The 20447-nt window shown below is 44.7% G+C and overlaps 1 protein-coding gene across 3 annotated transcripts in view; it reads left to right on the top strand.

Moving 5' to 3' along the window:
- The window catches only part of LOC147223441 (diacylglycerol kinase delta), a 38824-nt gene extending 19760 nt beyond the window's left edge, over positions 1-19064 (top strand). For 2 of the 3 annotated variants that reach the window (XM_086165710.1, XM_086165712.1), the window contains 27 exons: positions 567-677; positions 999-1079; positions 1179-1283; positions 2112-2244; positions 2563-2795; positions 4951-5053; positions 5164-5323; positions 5412-5520; positions 7077-7216; positions 7804-7891; positions 7984-8075; positions 8717-8816; positions 9149-9214; positions 9419-9593; positions 9690-9788; positions 10534-10609; positions 10694-10801; positions 11936-12032; positions 12113-12220; positions 12312-12425; positions 12630-12764; positions 13518-13681; positions 13817-13922; positions 14049-14138; positions 14219-14332; positions 15277-15397; positions 15487-19064. In XM_086165710.1, the coding sequence (XP_086021836.1) occupies positions 567-677; positions 999-1079; positions 1179-1283; positions 2112-2244; positions 2563-2795; positions 4951-5053; positions 5164-5323; positions 5412-5520; positions 7077-7216; positions 7804-7891; positions 7984-8075; positions 8717-8816; positions 9149-9214; positions 9419-9593; positions 9690-9788; positions 10534-10609; positions 10694-10801; positions 11936-12032; positions 12113-12220; positions 12312-12425; positions 12630-12764; positions 13518-13681; positions 13817-13922; positions 14049-14138; positions 14219-14332; positions 15277-15397; positions 15487-15539 (3081 nt within the window). In that variant the 3' untranslated portion in view covers positions 15540-19064. The remainder of the gene's footprint in view (positions 1-566; positions 678-998; positions 1080-1178; positions 1284-2111; positions 2245-2562; positions 2796-4950; positions 5054-5163; positions 5324-5411; positions 5521-7076; positions 7217-7803; positions 7892-7983; positions 8076-8716; positions 8817-9148; positions 9215-9418; positions 9594-9689; positions 9789-10533; positions 10610-10693; positions 10802-11935; positions 12033-12112; positions 12221-12311; positions 12426-12629; positions 12765-13517; positions 13682-13816; positions 13923-14048; positions 14139-14218; positions 14333-15276; positions 15398-15486) is intronic. The other variant, XM_086165711.1, reaches the window with a different exon arrangement.
- Positions 19065-20447: the final 1383 nt, after the last annotated feature.

The raw sequence follows: 20447 nt of genomic DNA, 5'->3' as shown, positions 1-20447 counted from the left end.
CTGGTCGATCTTTGGCCGGATGAACCAGGACGGTTCGGACGAAAGAAACGATGAACTCCTCTTCCTCTTCGTCCTCGGTTGTTTTTTTCTCGCCCCTTGTTTTTTTTTTTGTTTTTTTTTTATTAGAAATGCAATTCATCTCGGAGCTCTGGATTCACAGATAACCGAACAATATCCTGCCGCCCCCTCCCTCGCGCGTGTGTCTCCACGGTAACTCGATTTCACGATCGCGATTGGCTTCGACTTCAAAATGGAGGAATCCGTCCCCGAACCGTCGAAATAAAAGCTTCTCTTTAATTGTTCCAAAGTGGAAGACGTTCTTCTCTACGCCAACAATTGCCTGCTATTCCAGGACGTCCATCTTCTGGATGGAGCAGGCCTCCTTCTTCACCTCTGTGGTGGTTCTTAGCATTCTAGCGGGTTAGCTCGTAGCCTGTTTGTAACCCGAGGTCCCTCCCTTTTTTTTTCCTACCTGGAACTGAGATGTTCACGAGTCTGCCACCATTGCCGCGAGAAGAGACGCCTGATATTCACCCTCTCACCCTTCTGTCTCCACTCTCCTTCAGAAAAGTGTGAAGGAGGGGATCCTGCTGAAGCAGACCAGCTCCTTCCAGAGGTGGAAGAGGAGGTACTTCAAGCTGAGAGGGAGGACTCTCTACTATGCTAAGGACTGCAAGGTACAGGAGTGAATGTGTGTGTGCTTCAGCTATGAAACAACTCGCCTCTGGTGAAGAACATCATTCATTCATCAGCTCCAGTGTACTGGTGGGTGGTGGAGGTGCTGGAGGTCACCCAGCGGTCACTGGGAAAGAGGCGAGGGTTCAGCCTGGATCGATCGCAGGGCCGCGTATAGAGCGGCAAAAATAGGCATACAAGTATCGGACATGTAGGAAATGTCCTAAATACTTCAGAATCAATGACCGATCAAAGTACTTCTTGGTAAAGTAGTACTTGTAGTGCTTGTCTGACGTTTGCGGTATTGGTCCACCCCTCCGCAGTCTCTCATCTTTGACGAGGTGGACCTATCGGACGCCAGCGTGGCAGAGACAAGCACCAAGAATATCAACAACAGCTTCACGGTGAAGACCTCGTCCTTCTCTGAATCGCCACGGTATTTCGGTTTCCCCCGGACTTCATCGGGCTCCTTCTTCTCCCCTTCCCTCGGCCTCCGGTTTCAGGTGATCACCCCGTTCCGCAAGCTGATGCTCTGCGCCGAGAGCAGGAAGGAGATGGAGGACTGGATCGGTGCCCTCAAGTCGGTGCAGAAATGGGAAATCTACGAGGTGAGCGTAGTCCCAGTTGGGCCCGACCCCAGCTACCTCGTTAGCGCTTTTATTTTGACGAGAGCGTCCCTGGTGACTCATTCCTTCATCCTACCTCCCTTCCCCTTCAGCTATTTCCATCTTTCTTCCCTTGTCCTTTTTAATCTCCTTCTTTCACTTCCAGGCTCCCGGCAGATTAACGTCTCCAATGTTCTCCTTGTCTTGCACATTCAAGGATCGGATTTATACTGTTTTGTGTCTCAAACTCCTTCTTGTCGGGTGGAGCGGAGTGTCGAGGTTGCCCCCGGCATCCTGTTGGTTTATTTTGTAAGGCGGAGCTTGTCAGTAAGCGTAAATCTTTCCACCTGTCCAATAAAAGCAGTGCTTCTGTAGCCTGGAGCCTCTGGTACCTCCATCTGAAGCTGCTCCAGAATGCTTGCAAGTGACCCCTACCCCTTCGTAGTACTCGTACTCGTTGTCAGTACTTGTTTGGGTACTTTGATATGACCGAAACACAGATTTTTGGGACCCAGAGCCGTCCAGACTTTACTTTGGGTAATCCAGCTGCTCCGCACGCACCTTCCGCCATCTCGGATGCTATGCTAACGCATGTGCTCTCCAATTGCCCCTCTGGAACAAATAGTCTCTCTGAGTATGATCTTGTCACCAGTCCAAGGTTATGCTTGACCTCTACCCTAAATGCCCTGCCCTACCCCGACCTCCGGATAGCAGTAGTGATATCATGATCCCCTACCTTGTATTTCTTTAGAGCCGTTGATGATCCCTCCGGTTGTTTAGCTTAAAGCTAATTTCCCCGTCATGCAACGGACCCCTTTCGCCCCTCTCCAGGCCAGCCAGTTCAACATGGAGCATTTCTCCGGGATGCATAACTGGTACGCCTGCTCCCACGCCAGGCCGACCTTCTGCAACGTCTGCAGGGAGGCTCTGCCAGGAGTCACCTCCCACGGCCTGTCCTGCGAAGGTACATGGGCACACCCACACACACACATTTGGCGTGATGCTAATGAGTTAACACACTCATTAACTTCCTCAGGGAAGACTAGAAGTGCAGAAATTTCAGATCAGTGACGCCGACGTAAATGGAGAAGTGATGATTACAACGAAAATCGACGCCAATATTGTAAATTGATTCTACGTCGTCTTTGCTTCACACGTTAGCATCGCCGTAAAGTCAGGAAAGCGGGTTAAGAGTGCACGTGAGAGTGTTACCGAGCACCGGGTGGGTCAAATCAGGAAGTACAGTCACAACGAGGCTCTCACTTCCTGTTTTTCTACCAAGTGTGCAAGTTCAAGGCGCACAAACGCTGCGCCGTGCGCTCCACCAACAACTGCAAGTGGACCACGCTGGCCTCCATAGGGAACGACATCATCGAGGACGAGGACGGGGTCTCCATGCCCCACCAGTGGCTGGAGGGCAACCTGCCGGTCAGCGCCAAATGCGTGGTCTGCGACAAGAACTGCGGCAGCGTGCGGCGCCTGCAGGACTGGCGCTGCCTCTGGTGCAAGGCCATCGTAAGTGTCCCAGAACCCCGGCGTGCCGAGGACAAGTGGCAGATAAGATAAGAAAGAAATGGGTAGAGTCCACTTTGCAGTCCTGTGGAGGTTGAAATAGTGCTTCTTTGCCATGAAGCTGCAGGGGGGAGTGATGGGAATTACGGCTCTTTTTAGAGAACCGGCTCTTACGACTCGGCTCAGAAAAAATAGGCGGCTCTTTCGGCTTCCGAACGGCTCCTCAGATTTTTTTTGTTGCTTTAATCGATATATTACCAATAATGATGTAACATTATGCACAAAATGAATTAATAATTAATTAAAAAAATGTATTATACTGCTATATTATAATAGCCTTTATTTTTTCGCTCTACAATGAACTTTTGACTAATTTAAACTTTTAACTTTTTTATACTAAGCAACTTTAAAGTCAAGCAACACAGAATCCCTGAAAAACACACGACTCAACTTAATGTAAATTAAAAATATTTACTTTTCAATGCAACAACAAATATACAATGAAATACAAGAATAAACTTAAGCTTTTTTATACGTAACAAATGTAAAGTGAAACACACGAAAACACACGAAATATAAATTAGAATATTTACAGATCTAAAAAAAAAAGAAATGATAAAATACAAAACAATTTTAGCTTTTTATACACTCAACAAATTTAAAGTTAAACAACTACACAGAATCCCTGAAAAAAAATGCAAAACAACAAAATAAATAATTCAAAATTAAAAATAAATTGAAAAATAAATTGAAAATATTTACTTCTCAGTGCAACAACAGATAAACAATGAAATACAAGAATAAACTTTTAGCTTTTTATACATAAAAAATTTAAAGTGAAACACAGGATCCCTGAAAAACACACGAAATATTAATTAAAATATTTACAGATCAAAACAAAATAAATGATGAAATACAAAACAATTTTAGCTTTTTATACACTCAACAAATTCAAAGTCAAACAACAACACAGAATCCCTGAAAAAAAAGATGCAAAACAACAAAATAAATAATTCAAAATTAAAAATAAATTTGAAAATAAATTAAAAATATTTACTTTTCAGTGCAACAACAAATAAACAATGAAATACAAGACTAAACTTTTAGCTTTTTTATACGTAACAAACTTAAAGTGAAACACAGGATCCCTGAAAAACACACGAAATATAAATTAAAATATTTACAGATCGAAAAAAAAGAAATGATAAAATACAAAACAATTCAAGCTTTTTATACACTCAACAAATTTAAAGTCGAACAACAACACAGAATCCCTGAAAAAAATGCAAAACAACAATATAATTAATTTAAAATTAAAAATAAATAAAAAGTATGAACTCTTCAGTGCTATAAATAAACTATAAAATACAAAAACTTTTAATAATTTACCCGTCAACTTTTAACCAATTCAGCCTGAAACAACACAGAAAACTCCTGAAAAACAGGCAGAAAATATAAATTAAAATGTGTAAAACAAAAAGAAAAAGATCAGCAGTCTCTACTGAAGATTGGGATTCAGAAACACCAAGTGCAGACACAGAGACGACACCACAAATATCGACCAATCACATGCGCCTTCAAGAGAGGAAAAAAAAGCGTCTCGATTGGTGGGCTCCCCACCAATCAGGAGCCGGCTCCCGTCGTTCACATCAAACAGCCGACTCATAGAGCCGTCATGTTTGCTAGCAACACATCACTAGCCGGCGCGCCCCAAAGCAGTCCATTTTATTGGACTGATAGATGGCTAATTTTTGATAATTTTACTTCTTGCTTTCAGAATAAAAGCGCCAATAAGCGGCACAAGAGGCATTCAAGGCTGCGGTGAATAAAAAAAAAAAAATTGGCTTCAGGTGACGGCTTTCGTCGGCTTTTCGTAGCGCTGCTCTTTGAGTGTTTAGCGTGAACGGACACACATTACAAGCGTAATTATAAGTGTCATCCCTCCTCCCCACGCGTGAACACACACACACACACACACACACACACACACATAAATCAGAGTGGTATTTGTAAAGGTTATAGAACTGACATTTGGTGGGTTTCAGAGGGATGTAATGACCTTTCTGCTTCTACTGAAATATAGAATTACTATGGAGACCGCTGATTGTGTGTGTGTGTGTGTGTGTGTGTGTGTGTGTGTGTGTGTGTGCGCGCGCAGGTCCACAGCAGCTGCAAAGAACAAATGGGTAGAGTTTGTCCCTTGGGTCAGTGTAGAGTGTCCATCATCCCTCCTACAGCACTTAACAGCATCGATTCAGATGGTGAGGCATCTCCTACACACACACACACACTCACACACACACACACGCAAGCTCAGGAATGTTTTGTCCAAATCCATAATAATGTTCAGTTTTTGCGTCGGCCCTCCCAGGCTTCTGGAAGGCCACCTCCGCCTCCTGCTCCAGCCCCCTGCTGGTCCTGGTCAACTCCAAAAGCGGTGACAACCAGGGCGTGAAGTTCCTCCGCAAGTTCAAGCAGCTGCTGAACCCGGCCCAGGTCTTTGACCTGATGAACGGCGGGCCGGAGCTCGGGTACGGTTGGGGGGGAAAGTCGTCGAAGCGTCTTAATCCGGCGGGTTCCTCTGGTCACCTCCTCCACTTCTTCTTCTCCTCCGTCCAGGTTGCGCCTCTTCCAGAAGTTCGAGACGTTTCGGATCCTGGTGTGCGGAGGAGACGGCAGCGTGGGCTGGGTGCTCTCCGAGCTCGACAAGCTCAACCTACACAAGCAGGTCAGGAACGGTGGACAAACGGAGAGAGGGAGGGAGGGATGGACCTCCACGGGCAGGGGAGAAGGTCAGAGGTCAGAGGTCAATGGGTGGAAGGGGGGGTGAGGGAGGGATGAAGGAGTGGGGGAGAAAAAGAAGGGAAGGAGGTTGAAAGCGAGGGAGCGAGAGAAGGTTCCAACCACCATCACCAAAGTGACCCTCCAAGGTGTATGTGGAGAACCATAGGAGATGGACACATGGGAGATGGACCCAAAGCCATATTGTCCCAGATGGGGTGAGGGTTAGGGTTCAGGAATTAGGGGTAGGGAGCTAGGGACTAGGAGCTAGGGGTTAGGGTCTAGGGGCTAGAATTGGGGGCTTGGGGCTAGGATTTAGGGATTGGGGCTAGGGTTAGGGATTAGGGGTTAGGAGTTAGGCACTAGGAGCTAGGAGTTAGGGTCTAGGGGTGAGGAGTCGGGGACTAGGGGCTAGGGTTTAGGATTTAGGGATTTGGGCTAGGGTTAAGAGTTAGGGGCTAGGGTTAGGGAGTAGGGGTTAGGACTTAGGGTCTAGGGTTTAGGATTGAGGGATTGGGGGTAGGGTTAAGAGTTAGGGACTAGGGTTAGGGATTAGGGGTTAGGAGTGTTAGGGTCTAGGGTTTAGGATTGAGGGATTGGGGGTAGGGTTAAGAGTTAGGGACTAGGGGCGAGGAGTTGGGGACCAGGGGCTATGGTTTAGGATTTAGGGATTGGTTCTTGGGTTGGGAGTTAGGAACTAGGGTTTAGGAGTTAGGGGTTAGGGTTTAAGGGTTAGGGTTCAGAGTTTAGGGTCTAGGGATTAAGGTTTGGGTTAAGGGTCAGGGTTTGGGCTCTAGTTAACGTTGACTCGCCATTGGTACCAAGTTTGTTCTCTATTGACTAGATGATGTACACTGGTTTGGAAGGATTTTACAAAACTATAAAAATCATGGCGATTAGGGTTAAGGTCAGGTAAGACGTTTGTAACAACCAAGGAGGACATACTCAAAACCATTTATCAGAAGAACTGTGCAAGATACAGTAATGGAAGTTGGACCTACCCCCATATTGTCTTGGGTTGGCTTCCCAACGGCACTCCTCAAAAGCTTGTCCGACCTTCAGTTGTAGAGTTATGACCAGTGTAAGGGTTAGGGTTTGGGCTCTGGTTAATGTAGGCTTTCCATCAGTACCAGTACCAGCTTTGTGCTCCACTAACAAGATGATTGACACTGGTTTCAAAGGATTCAAAATCACTGTCGTTGGGTTTTAGGTTAGGTAAGAGGTTAGGTAACCACTATCACCAAGGATGCCATACTCAAAACCAGGTACCTTGACAACTCTATGGGATAGAGTGATGGAAAGTGAACCTTCCCCTACAGTGTCTTGGGTTGACCAACGGCACCACTCCACCTTTAGGTGGACAGTTAGTTTTGGTGTCAAGGTTAAGGATCAGGCCGAAAACCTTTATTTTGAAAAAGTCAGGAGCACGAAATTCGCCCTGTCCGTCGAGCCGCTCGTCTAAACTCTTGTCTTTTGTGTTGCCGTGGCGACGCGGCCCCACAGTGTCAGCTGGGCGTGCTGCCCCTGGGCACCGGCAACGACCTGGCCCGGGTCCTGGGCTGGGGGGGGCTCTGCGACGACGACGCCCAGCTGCTGCAGATCCTGGAGAAGCTGGAACGGGCCACCACCAAGATGCTGGACCGGTGAGGGGGGGGGGGGGGGGGTGTAATAACTTTGTTGTCACATGCTTATTACATGTAATAAATATTTATGATATATTCTAGGGTTTTTTATCAAGCACTTTACCTAATTTCACTGACCTCATTATTCAGGGTTTTTAAGCCGATTTTTAAATTTTTGTACTCATGAAATGTTATTAATTTGCTAATATTTTTGTAGAAAATCTAAAATAAAACAATAACGATAATAATAATAATGATAATAATAATAATAATTAATTGAAATAATTGACCAGAAAAATAATCAATATTTTCACCCAACCCAAAGATATTACATATGTTTCATATTATTATTATTATTATTAATAATAATATTGTTAATTATTATCATTGTTGTTGTTGTTTGTGTTATTATTAACATGGAATTGCTAAATGTAGCATCATCAGGAAGAACTGGGTTATTGCAGTTTCACACACACACACACACACACACACACACACACACACACACACTCCTTATCGGAATATGAAAGTGAAAGCGCGAGAGGCTTCAGATGAGCAACACACACCTGTGCCGCGGTTCACATTCTTCTTGCATGACGTATCTCCAGATGGAGCGTGATGACGTTCGAAGTTCTGCCCACCAACAAACACACACCGCCGGCGAGGGAGGAGGAAGGCCTGGACTCCCCCCTGCAGGTGCAACCACTTCCTGTTTACCTGCAAGCAAATGCATGCTTGACCATTAACCTTGACCACCGTGTGTGTGTGTGTGTGTGTGTGTGTGTCAGGTCCACATCACTCAGTACGCAGACTCAGTGGCTTCGCACCTCGCCAAGATCCTGGACTCGGACAAACACAGCGACGTCATTAACTCCGCCAAGTACGTGAAGTGTGTGTGTGTGTGTTTGTGTTTTTCGTGAATAATCCGCTCTCGAAGTAGCCAATCACGTCGCACTCTAGGTATCAGCTGAGCGGCCATTTTTTTTTTAAACACGAAATAACAGTCTCACCATTTCTTTTACTTTTTAATCTAATTTTATAATTTTACAGACTTTTCTCTATATCATGTTTTTTGCAGGATAAATGTATTTTTGTATACTTATTTCTATCATTATTATTTGCATTTTTTTGGCAACGACCAATCAGAGCATAGTTCTATATCCTGAGCTCTGATTGGCTCAGCATCCCCTGCATCTCCCAAGTTTTCAGCATCTATTTCACATCGATGTGGGACTCGTAGCGCTCCTCCGCGCTGTTTTATAATAATAATAAGTATAATAATACTTCATTGAATGCCATAGGGGAAATTCGTTTGTCACAGCAGCGCAATAATAACAAAAACATATGAATAAAAATTGAATTTACTTCAAAATGAAAACGCTCTGCACCTTTTGAGGCCTCTGGCACTGAAGCTAAGCGGCAGAGGAGGATGCTAACCAGGTTAATGAGCGTGTCGGGAGCGTCATTAAGGAATAAAATAAAAAATATGGCGCCGGCGTTCACCTTCCGGCCTGCACGCAGGTTTTTGTGTGGGACGGTGAACGACTTTGTGGCGGAGGTGGGCAAGGCGTACGAGAGGGCCACGGAGAACAGGGAGGAGGCCGACGCCATGGCGAAGAAGGTAAGTGGCGGGGTGTTACACAACCGCTTGTGTAACTAACTGGTGGGCAGGTGAAGGTGTGTGTGAGCAATAATTGTGAGTTGAGAACACACTCTGGGTCTCTCAGGCTTATTAAGAACTGAAACAGCTGGATGAGTGTGTGCATGAGTGGGTGAATGGATGTAAGTTTGTATGATAAGCAGTGTACATGATGCATGAATGAATATATGCGTTCTGTTGTTTGTTTCTGCTCCTCTCCTGGTTTGAAACTAAAGATCTGCATCCACCCTCCCACCCCACCCCACTCCACCCCACCCCACTCCACTCCACCCACCTCCATCCAAATCCCCCAGTGTGCTTTGCTGAATGAGAAGCTGGACTCCCTTGTCAAGGCCCTGAGTGAGGAGGCGGAGGCTCAGGTACAAAAGACATATATATCATGATTGCTATTTCAAAAGCATACATATGTAAGAATGGTCCACTTTGTGCTTGTTGTCGCCGACTCGCTATTAATATTTTTGCTAACATGTCATATAACATCTGCTTCTTTAATGGGTTGTAGTGTACTTCTTTCATTAGAGGTACTGGCCAACGCTCATCTTTCGTTCCCTTCTTTTGTTCAGGTGGTGCCGGCGGGTTCGGCGCCGGGCCAGGAGGGGGGAGGCGACCCCGGCCCCGGAGAAGGCAACGGTGAGTCGGGCCCGGAAGGCAAGACATACCGCTCCAAGGAGCAGCTGATGCTGCGAGCCAACAGCCTAAAGAAAGCGTTGCGGCAGATCATCGAGCAGGCGGAGAAAGGTACGCATCGCTCTTGAGTCCGCCAACCTTCAGGGGAGGGAGGTCACCGGCCTCCCGTCCGTCCGGTAAACACCCGACGCCGTCTTTTTCTTCCAGTGGTGGACGAGCAGAACCGGCACACCCAGGTCCAGAGGATGTCGTCGTCATCGTCCATCAAGAGGGAGAGCAGCGAGGAGCTGAAGGACGCCGAGTCACGTGGGTTCAGAGTTCCGCTTCAGACCTTTCACACTTCTGGGAACTCTCTATAGGAACTAGACTTCCAGGAACTAAACCGTGCCTCTTCGTTGTGGCAGCAGAGTGACTGGGAGTTCCTAAAACTGTATGAACTCCCCTTCCAAGGCAGGGTTTCATAGGAACTCATAAAGTACATCGAAGATCCAAAATAAGTGCAGTTAGCTAACAGCTAACAGGGTTCTTCACATAGCTAAGCAGCACGGGGAGAAAATAAAACGCTTCGACCCATCTGATAGTCCATGGTTACTCTTCCATGCAGACCATCAATGCTGTGTTACACTCCCCATGTTATCCAGGTCTTCTCCATCTTCTTCATTGTGATGGTCCATGGTCCTCACCATGGTCCCTCACTGCCCGTGGGAATGCGGCTAGTTCCTGGAATGAAATTCAAGCCAGGTAGTTCTTGGAACTTTTCTGACAGAAAGCGGCTTTTGCCAAACGATGCATCAGCGGAGGAGCTGCTGATGCAGATTCTAAGAACGAGGCGGCGCAGGAGACACCATTGAACCATGGTGGCAAGGGGATGGAGAATTCTCCGATGTCATGTTTTCTTCTTCTTCTTCTCTGGTCCTTCTGCTGGTCGCACCTGAGCATACCGCACAGCACTTCCAAGCCACTTCCAGTTGTACAGCACCATTTGCTACCTGTGTTTGGCTACACATCTGCAAGCGCCCCAAGTACATTCCCATGACGCTTTGCTCCTCAGGTCAGGGCAGCCTCAGCCCCATCGTCCTGGAGAAGCCGGAAAGTCTCCACACCGTGGCCTTCAGTGAAGACTCGATGTAAGTCCGTCAGAAATTCTATTGCTTATTATTCTTGCTCTTACTCACTACTTAACCGGCCACATCGCCACCTGCTACCCGCAGACAGTGCTCTGAGAAGTGCGTGATGAACAACTACTTTGGCATCGGGCTGGACGCGAAGATCTCCCTGGAGTTCAACAACAAGAGGGACGAGCACCCCAAAAAGTGCAGGTATGAAGTGGCCAATCGGGGCCGGCTATGTGATCTGCCATTGACACCCACGTATTCCTTCAATTACATCAAACAAAAGTTTCTCTCATTTTATTGCTAAATGAGTATAGCATCATATCATCTGCATAGAATTTCTATTTCATATTATCTGGAAGCGGCACAGCTGTCATCTCGGATCCCAAAATTCCCGGTTCGATTCCAGACCAACTCCTAGCCTGCCTAGTGTTGATGAGCAAGTTCAGAAATAGCATCAATCAGAGCATCACATCATCTGTAAGCATTTAAGGAGAGTGGATTTACTTTCCAGATAAACTTTTTCTCCAAACCCCCAATATGTATGCCTTAGTTCCAACGTGAGCATTTCTTTTGCTATGCTAACTATTGTTGGCATTTCTAGCACTATAGCTGCGCTTGCAGAATACCGTAATTTCCGGACTATTGAGCGCACCTCATTATAAGCCGCACCGGCTAGCCGATCGCTATCTCGGGCTTCCTCCTGCGCGCTAAAACCGTCAAAGTCGTCTTCTTCGGTGTCAGAGTTGAACGGACTCAGAATTTCCCGGTCATTTCATCGGTCCGAAGTGACGAGGATAAACGTTTTAGCGGCGTGAAGCTCCTTAGCGTCCCCCACCCAAAAAAGTTCATATATTAGCCGCATCGTTGTTTACGTGAAAAAAGTTGCGGCTTATCGTCCGGAAATTACGGTAGCACCAGGTAGGATCCAAGACGATACTAAAGCGTGATGTCAACAGTCCACCGGCCACTGGTTGGCCAGAGGATGTTGTTAATGAGAATGATGCGCAACGCAAGAATCAAAGTAGGAATTAAAAAGAAAAATGCACGAGCACTACATATTAGCACGGCCAGGTCTGGGTCAGCTAGGAATCTTCTCTGGCTTCTTTCTTGCTTTGTTTGTCAATAAGCAGTGAGTCCACACCTGCTAGTGTTTAGCATTGCATATGAAAAGGACATACTAGCAGTTCTGCGCCGCCATGCTACGACGACCCCGTCTATACTGAGGAGGAACGTGATATTCTGTTTCTGATTGTATGCAAAACACCCCTTTAGGGATAATGTTTTTTCATAAAAAAGATTTTTGTTGTTGATGTGTCCCCGCCCCCCCCCTCACCGCAGCAGTCGAACGAAGAACATGATGTGGTACGGCGTGCTGGGAACCAAGGAGCTGGTCCAGAAGACGTACAAGAACCTGGAGCAGAGGGTCCAGCTGGAGGTCGGACACACACAAACAGATTCAGGCGTTTCTCGCTCTTCAAGACCGCGGAACAGAATATTTTCCTCTTCTTGTCTCAGTGCGACGGCGTCCCAATGTCCCTGCCAAGTCTGCAGGGATTGGCTGTGCTCAACATCCCCAGCTATGCGGGTGGCATCAACTTCTGGGGCGGCACCAAGGAGGACAACGTGAGTCGTCGGACAGCGAAGGAGGACGTTTTCCTCGGTGCGAGAATTCCAGCGGTTGATTTTTGAAATGTGTCTCTGATGTCGCACTCAGAACTTTGGGGCGCCGTCTTTTGACGACAAGAAGCTGGAGGTGGTGGCCGTGTTTGGCAGCATGCAGATGGCCGTGTCCCGAGTCATCAACCTGCAACACCACCGCATCGCACAGGTCGGACACACTCACACAATTATGGCGATCGTTTACACCAATGCTAATGCTAATGTTGCTCAGAAATAAACTAAAAATGCCTGTTTGGGGAGCAGTTAGTAATCTCTGAAATCAGGTACTTTGGTGCAAGTACTTTGAGTTCTAGTAGAACTTATTGTGATGATATATGCTCGTGTATAACTGAGTCTCTGAATTATGTTTCAGTGCCGGCAGGTGAAGATCACCATCCTCGGGGAGGAGGGCGTTCCCGTCCAGGTGGACGGGGAAGCCTGGATCCAGCCGCCTGGCATCGTCAAGATCGTCCACAAGAACCGTGCTCAGATGCTCACCAGGGACAGGGTGAGTATCTGGATCTCTGCTGACACCCAAGTGGTTCTAGTCGCAGATCACTGCCCCGTGTAGCAAAGGGCCAACGGTGGCTTGCGGGTCAATTTGCAAGCCACCATATGTATCAGGTATGACTTACACAAGTCCAATATTGGGCTTGAGTAAGACATACCCAAGTTTGGACTACCCAAGTTGGACTACTCCAGTGTAATTTAGGGCTTGGATGGTCCAACTTGGGTAGAACTTACACAAGCCCAAAATGGGACATGGGTCAGTCATACCCAAGTAGTACCCAATCTGTACGGTGGCTTGCGGGTCAATTTGCAAGCCACCATATGAATTGAGTATGACTTACATAAGTCCAATATTGGCCTTGAGTAAGACATACCCAAGTTGGACTACTCAAGTGTAATTTAGGGCTTGGGTAGTCCAACTTGGGTAGAACTTACACAAAATCGGATATGGGTCAGTCATACCCAAGTAGCGCCCAATCCGTACGGTGGCTTGCAAATTGACCGCAAGCCACCGTAAGCCCTTTGCTACAAGGGGCAGCGATCTGCGACTTGAACCAAAAGGAGGAAAGAGGAAGGGCTTGTCCTCATCCAGGTGTATCTCCTTGTCCTGTCCATGTTCACCCAAACCTGCCTTGTTGCCTTCGATGGCTCTTCTTCTTTGGGTTCCCATCGGATGGACCGGCAGAATAACGACATTAAGACTACCGTCCATCTCCAAGTAGGTCTTATATTTGTATTTCTGTGCACGAAGGCATTCGAGAGTACCCTGAAGTCCTGGGAGGACAAGAGGAAGATCGACAGCTACCAGGCCAGCAGGCCCCGCCTCAACTCCCAGCAGTCCATGGAGTACCTGACGGAGGAGGAGTGCGCCCAGGTGCAGCAGCTGGGCATCGCCGCCGACACGCTCATCAACAAGTGAGCATCCCGTCGCTTCTTTTCTAGATTCCTCACATCTCGAGCGGCTTCGGAGCTCCCCTCTCGTGGTCGTCGTGGAAACAGAGGGTCAGTCTTAGCAGATGAAGTGACGCCCCCTCCCCCCCCCGCCCCCAGGATCCGAGAGGCCGCCAAAACCCACAAGCTGGTGGAGCAAGAGCTGGCCCACGCCGTCAACGCCACCGCTCTGGTGCTGGAAGAGGCCAAGCTGTCCAGCCCGGAGGTGAGACACCCGGCGGGGGCGGCAAGATTTTTTGTAGCCTAAGTTTCCCGTTAGCAAATGATCCCGTCATATTGAGATTAAAAGGATTGGGGTTAGATCTCGACGGCGCCGCTTTTGTTTTTTTAGTGTCTGAGCCGCAGCACGGCGGTGGAGATCGTCAACAGCAGCAAAGTCCTGCAGGCCGAGACCAGGATGCTGCTGGACGGAAAGCTACTGGTACGAGCGTCGCGCCGGACGCTTCTCCAGAATCACGGTGTCGACGTGTTGATCGTAATCTGGTAAAAACTCCTCCTCAGTCCGAGTGTCCCGGAGAAGCCGACCTCCGAGCCACTCTGAGCAGCCTCAGCGACGAGCTCCACAAGCTGGACGACATCCACTGGATCTGCCCGCTGATGCAGTGCTCCGACGAGGTGTGTGTGTGTGTGTGTGTGTGTGTTGTTGTTGCAGCGTAATAGAAAAGGGGGCGGAGCCTGTGCTTATTCCTGATAGAAACTACTCAGCGTCACGACAAGGCCTAAAATCTAAGGGCTGTAAATAAATACATTTATTTTTTTATGGATTAAAAAAAAATAAAAAAATCATTAAAAAAAAAATTATGAATTAAAAAAACAAAAAATTGAAAATACATTTTAAAAAACAATTTTAAATAATATTTATATGTATGTGTATTTCATTGATTTATTTTATCACTTTACTTTTAGAAAGTTAATTGAGTTGTGTGCACAAGTGTTACACGCAAGTTGTGTGTGTGTGGCTTTTCAATCATCTGAAAAAAGCCAATTAAATAAAGTCTGATTGATTGATTGATTGATTGATTGAAATTCAAATACCTGTAGCTGAGGCAAAACTCTCTGGTGGATGTGGCTTGTAGGGGGGAATGGGCGTGGCTAGTTGATGAAAGTGGGCGTGGTTAGAATTGAAAGTGGGCGTGGCTAGTTGATGAAAGTGGGCGTGGCTAGTCGAGGAGAACATGCATGATTAGTTCAGAAGAGTGGGCGTGGTTAGATGCCGAAAGTAGGCGTGGTTAGTCTGCAAAAATGGGCGTGGCTTGGCAGCACCAAACCCTGTCAGTCTGCGAGGGGAACAAACTCGTCAATCAAACACCTGACGTCGACAGCCAATGAGAAGGAGGAGGCGGGAAACAGGAAGTAGGAATTAGCAGGATTAGCATCAGCAGAGCACAGAAATGGAGGAAAGAGCTGATAGCTGCGCGAGCAACCGGCCATTTGGCGGCCATGTTTGTTTACCCACAGAACTGCGTGCAGACGTGATTAGCTCTTTTCATCTGCGGTAACCACGGCGACAGCGGCGTAGATTTAACAGGATATCGACGTTCTCCCTTCCAACCTGGCAGGACGCCGGGAGGGCCGGCGCCAAGAGCGGCGGCGGCAGCAGCATCAAGCTGAAGATCATCCCCAAGGTGAAGAAGGAGAGGGAGAAGCTCCACAAGCAGAAGTCCAACAGCTCCCTCTCAGGTGAGGAACCAGGAAGTGACCAACCAATCAGATTTGAGCGATAGGACACTTCCTGTGCTCAGACGCGTCTCTCTAACGTCCTCCTCCAGGCGTCTGGGACGTCAGGGGCGGCGCCGGAGAGGCCGATTCCTCGGGCAACTGACGACGAGGCGCTTTCTTTCAGCCGCCGTTACCATGGCAACCGGGGGGGTCAGTTCTCTCTACCGCCCGGCCTCGAAGGTCCGGCAGACCCGCCGGGACGGAACGCCGTCGTCGCGACTTCTCCGGCGAGGAGGAGTCTGGGTTCTTCTTCTTCATCTTCTTCTGCTGCTTTCGTTCGCCACTTCCTGGTTTCCCTCCTCACGCCGGCCCGAGCAGCCAATCAGATCGCCGGGATGAGTCGGCGCGGGAAACTTTTTTTTTTTTTTCTCGTTTTGTCAAAGAAGTGTGTTTACGCGGCGTCCTGTCTTTGCATGCCGAGCGCCGCCATTGTTGAGCCGCCGCCGTCGCCGCATTCTCTCTCCGAAACGGACCTTTTCGCGTTTTTTCCGAAGCTTTGAGCGCCATTTTTGAACTCCTGACGGCGAGCCGGTCGACGGGACGGGACGATCTCAAACCCCCCCCATCTCTTTTTTTCGCTCGACTGGAGAAAAAAAAAATCGTAGGTGTTGCAAAAAAAAAAAAAAGAAAAAATAATAACCGGGGAATGTATTTGTGTGGACTTGTATTAACCTGTTAATAACGCCGTAACAACAAATCCTGTCCATCTAACAGAGGTTCTAATGTTGTGGTTCTAAAGTGGTTCTCAGTGGTGGTGTGACTTGTGCGGTTCCAGGCTACACAGCCTCTTTATTTTATTTTTTTTAATTACCGGCGGGTTGTTTCATCTGCAAGCAGGTCCAGCGTGCACGATGCGGTTATTATCGTGTTATTACCGTGTTATTACCGCGTTATTACCGTGTTATTACCGGCCTGCATTGAGTCAGATGAGGCCGTCCGCCTGCTGCGTGGGCGTGACGGCTCCGCTGTCTGGAGGCGCCGCCGTAGATGAAGTGACTCAGCGAGCGCTCGGCGAAGGAGGGCGCGTCAAGGGCACGCCGAGCGCACACACACACACACACACACACACACACACACATCCTCAAACGATGATTGTATGAGTCCAGTGCAGATTTTATTTTTGCCTTGTCAGTGGTTTAAAGCTATTATTGATATTGTTTATTTTTATTCTCACCCCCTTGGAGGCGGAGCTGCCTCAGCTTCGCTGCTTCCCCCCCCCTTTTGACGAACGTGCATTTAATCCGAGCCGTTTGACGCCGTCGAGTGCGTGCACGTATGTACGTGCGCGCAGACGTGGCCTCGGTCCGCCTCGCCGTAGACGACCCGCTCTGGGGCGGGCGCTGCAAAATCATGGATAATCGGAAAAATGGGAGTCAAGCTAGTTGGGAAAGTCACGCTAGTTAAGTTAAGCTAACAGTTGCAGCAGCGACTTCAGATTTGCCCGATCATGAACCCAAACCTGAACATTGGACTCCAAGCCATAGAAAAGATGCTTAAGCGTCCTATTTCTGTTTGTTGAAAAGCGGTACAAGCGACGACTAGCGTCTCTATCGTGAATTAATCCGTTAGCATTAGCATTAGCCTTAGCGTTAACATCCAACCTTTAAACTTTGGGGAAATAAAAATGAGCAAGCCGAGAGTCGGCCTCGGAAAGGGAAAAAAAAACAATTAAATTTTAATTTTTTTATGCAAATAAAAGCGTATAAAGCAAAGAAACTCAATTATTTTAGGAATAAATTAGAAAATCACAATCCATTTGATATCAAGTTTTTTTTCTGTCTTTTTTTTTTTTAATCCATTTTATTCTTACCAACATCATGAAAAAAAAAAAAACCTGGACCGAGCCTCTGCGGCCGATTCGTGCCGGCTTCCAGGCTTCACTGCTGTCGTGCCAAGTGTGTGTGAGTGTGTGTGTGTGTGTTAGCGTTAGCTTGCCGTCGTTGGTCGTACATTTCAGAGTTTACTGTTTCTTGCCTTGCACTTTACGGAGAAGCAAATCTTATTGGGGGGAAGAGAGACATAAGAGTGTGTGTGTTGTGTGTGTGTGTGTGTGTGTGTGTTAGTTTTTTAAGTTTGACAGGAAGAAGAAAATCTTTTTATTTATGAAAGAAGGAAATGACCTCAATATAAAAGTCTTCACTGATCAGATGTTGGGAAATAATGTTTGTCTTTGAGTGTTGAATTTTTTTTGTACCGAATCTGTTTACAAACAGCAAAAAAAAAAAAAGAAAAAATGGAATTGATGCAATCCGACGCCAACGCAAATAAAGCTTCTGCAAATCAGCCAGCAGTTACTTTTTTAAAAATTAGCAAGTAGTCGAGTCGAGGTGCAAGAGGAAGAAAATCACTGGTACATTAAGGAGAAATATTCAGACAATCCGCAACAAATTTAAATGTATTTTAATATAAAAAAAAAAATTGAAATTAAATAGGAATCCTTTAAGTATTAGTAGATGATCTAATAGGTAAAAAATAACAGCGGAGAAAATTCGGTTTTCCCCCTCGTGGCATTGAATTCAGCATCGTCTTGCGAATTACCACGCGGGTCAAACTGAAGGTTGTCTGAATGTTCGGTTATTTTTTTTATTTTGTTTTTTTTTATTGCATTTTTTTTTTATTCTATTTTGATTGTATTCCATTTAGATTATTTTGTTATTTTGTAAATCAATTATTTTTTTTTTTTTACTTTTGCTTGTTTTTTTTAATTCTTTGTTAATGTTATTCTATTTTTTATTTAGTCTTGGTTTACATTGTTGTTCTTTTTAATTCAGTTTATTTTGTTTTCTTCTATTGTTTATTTTATCCTTTTTTCATTTTGTTCTGTTTTATTCTATTATTTATTTACTTTTTTGTTTTTGTTCTGTTTTGTTTTTTTGATTTTAATTATTTTTTATTCAATTGTTTATTTAATCTATTTTGGATTTTATTTTGTTGTGTTAATTCTGTTTTTTCAAATGTTTTCTTAATTTTAAATTTTGTTCATTCTTTATTTTATTCTTTTTTTTTTTGTTACACTTTATTTTATTTTATTTATTCCTCCTCCACCCAGACTGTACGATGGATCAGATTATTAGTCATCAGTGAGACTGGATGTGGGATTAGCAGATTAGCGGGTGGAGATTATCTGATTATCTAGACTTGAATTTGTCTCTAGCTTATTTTGCTGTGGAATAAAAATACAGTGAGAATTCTGTATCTGTATAGAAAATGTGTGAAGGGGGTTTATCTTGCGTGGCGTTTCTGATGATAAACCCTGACGAGCTCTCAGGACTCCAGATTATTATTTTTGTTTTTGTTGGAAATGGTCGATTCCACTTCGGACCCGAGGCGACTCACGGGGAACAAAAACCAGAGACTGAAACCGAGCGCCGGGATGCCGGACTAGATGTTGCACGAGCCCAGTGTGTGTGTGTGTGTGTGTGTGTGTGTGTGTGTGTGTGTGTGTGGCCGGTGTTCCGTGGTGTAACCGTGTGTCTGTAACCACGTTGGGATTAAATGACTTGTTGAAGTGTGAGGCGGGCGTGGTGCTCTGTCCGCCGCCGGGAGAGGACGTCCAACACGCTCACGTTGGGGAAAAAAATCAAAAATAAAAAAATGTATCTATATAAATGTATTTTCAAATCAAAAATACCTCTGTGGGATTTACATTCAAAAAAGAAAAAAAAAACATATTTCTAAGGTAGATACTTTTAAATCTATGCCTGAAAAAACGTAAAGAATATGGATTGAAAATTCAAGAAATCTGGTGTAAAATAGCATAAAGGTGCTTTATATCGTCTATAAACTAAAATAATATGATCTAAACATGAGTATATTGAACTTAAAAAACACATTTTTGCACCTTGAAAATAAATTCAAATAATGAAAAAGTAGAAATGTATAAACCTGTCGTATATACTTTTAAAAGTAGAACTTCTTGACAATATAACTTAAAAATGACAAAATCAATCTATAGGATATAAATTTAAAACACTATAAATCAGCAAATACACCTTAATAAAATTTACATCTACAAAATATACCTTCAAAAATATTATAAATGACTGAATATCAGTTGAGACGTTATTTTATACATATATATGTATAGAATATTATATTTTTATATAATATTAGTTTATAAACTAAACCTTTAATAATTGTAATATAATATAGCCTGAAATATAGCTTTAATGTACTATAAGTGTAACAAATGTACTGCAAAAAAAACAACTAAAAGTCTATAGGATATTACTTCAAAAAAAAATGGATTATAGAACTTTTATTCCAAAAACTATGAAACTACATAATGTACCTAAATAAAGATACAAATCTATAAAATGTACTCACAAAAAATATAAATCTATAGAAGAAATTTTTTTACTAGAAAATATCACTGGAAAGCCAAAGTATGTACCTTAGAATGAACCATTAAAAAAAGCTGAATCGATATATATATATATATATAAATATATATATTTATATATATTTACCTTTTAAAAATCAAAATCAAATCCTCCAAAATATCGGAAAATCGAGTGACTATAATCCATTAAATAGTCTAAAAGTCTTTAGAATTCACCTTGGAAATGATAAATTATACATATACATATATATGACCTATAACAATAAAATAATAACATACCCTCAAAACAATTTTAAATATTCCCTAAAAATGATAAATCTAAAGAAAATACCATCAGAAATCATAACAGTTGAATGTGCCACCAAGAAATATGTGCACATTTTTTTTTTTCAAAATCAATTAACTAGAGAGTTTGAGTACACTTTCAAAATAACTACATCTATGGTAAATACCTTCAAAAAATGTTGAAATTTACCCCAAAAAAGATTTGTTGTATCATCGCATTAACAATCAATGAACAGAATATTTATTTGACAAAATGTATATTTAGAACCTTCCCCCCCCCAAAAAAAGTAAATCTATAGAATGGACCTTTTTATAACGTACCTTTAAAAACTATGAATCTTTTGAATGTAAGAAAAGCTATGATTTGACAAAATGTACTTTCAG

This window comes from Fistularia commersonii, chromosome 19 (assembly GCF_037954325.1).
Source record: "Fistularia commersonii isolate RoL2024-O1a breed Wild chromosome 19, RoL_Fcom_v1.0, whole genome shotgun sequence".
NCBI classification, from domain to species: Eukaryota; Metazoa; Chordata; class Actinopteri; order Syngnathiformes; family Fistulariidae; genus Fistularia; species Fistularia commersonii.
Note: the sequence above shows the minus strand (reverse complement) of the source record. Positions and strands in the feature narration are given on the sequence as shown.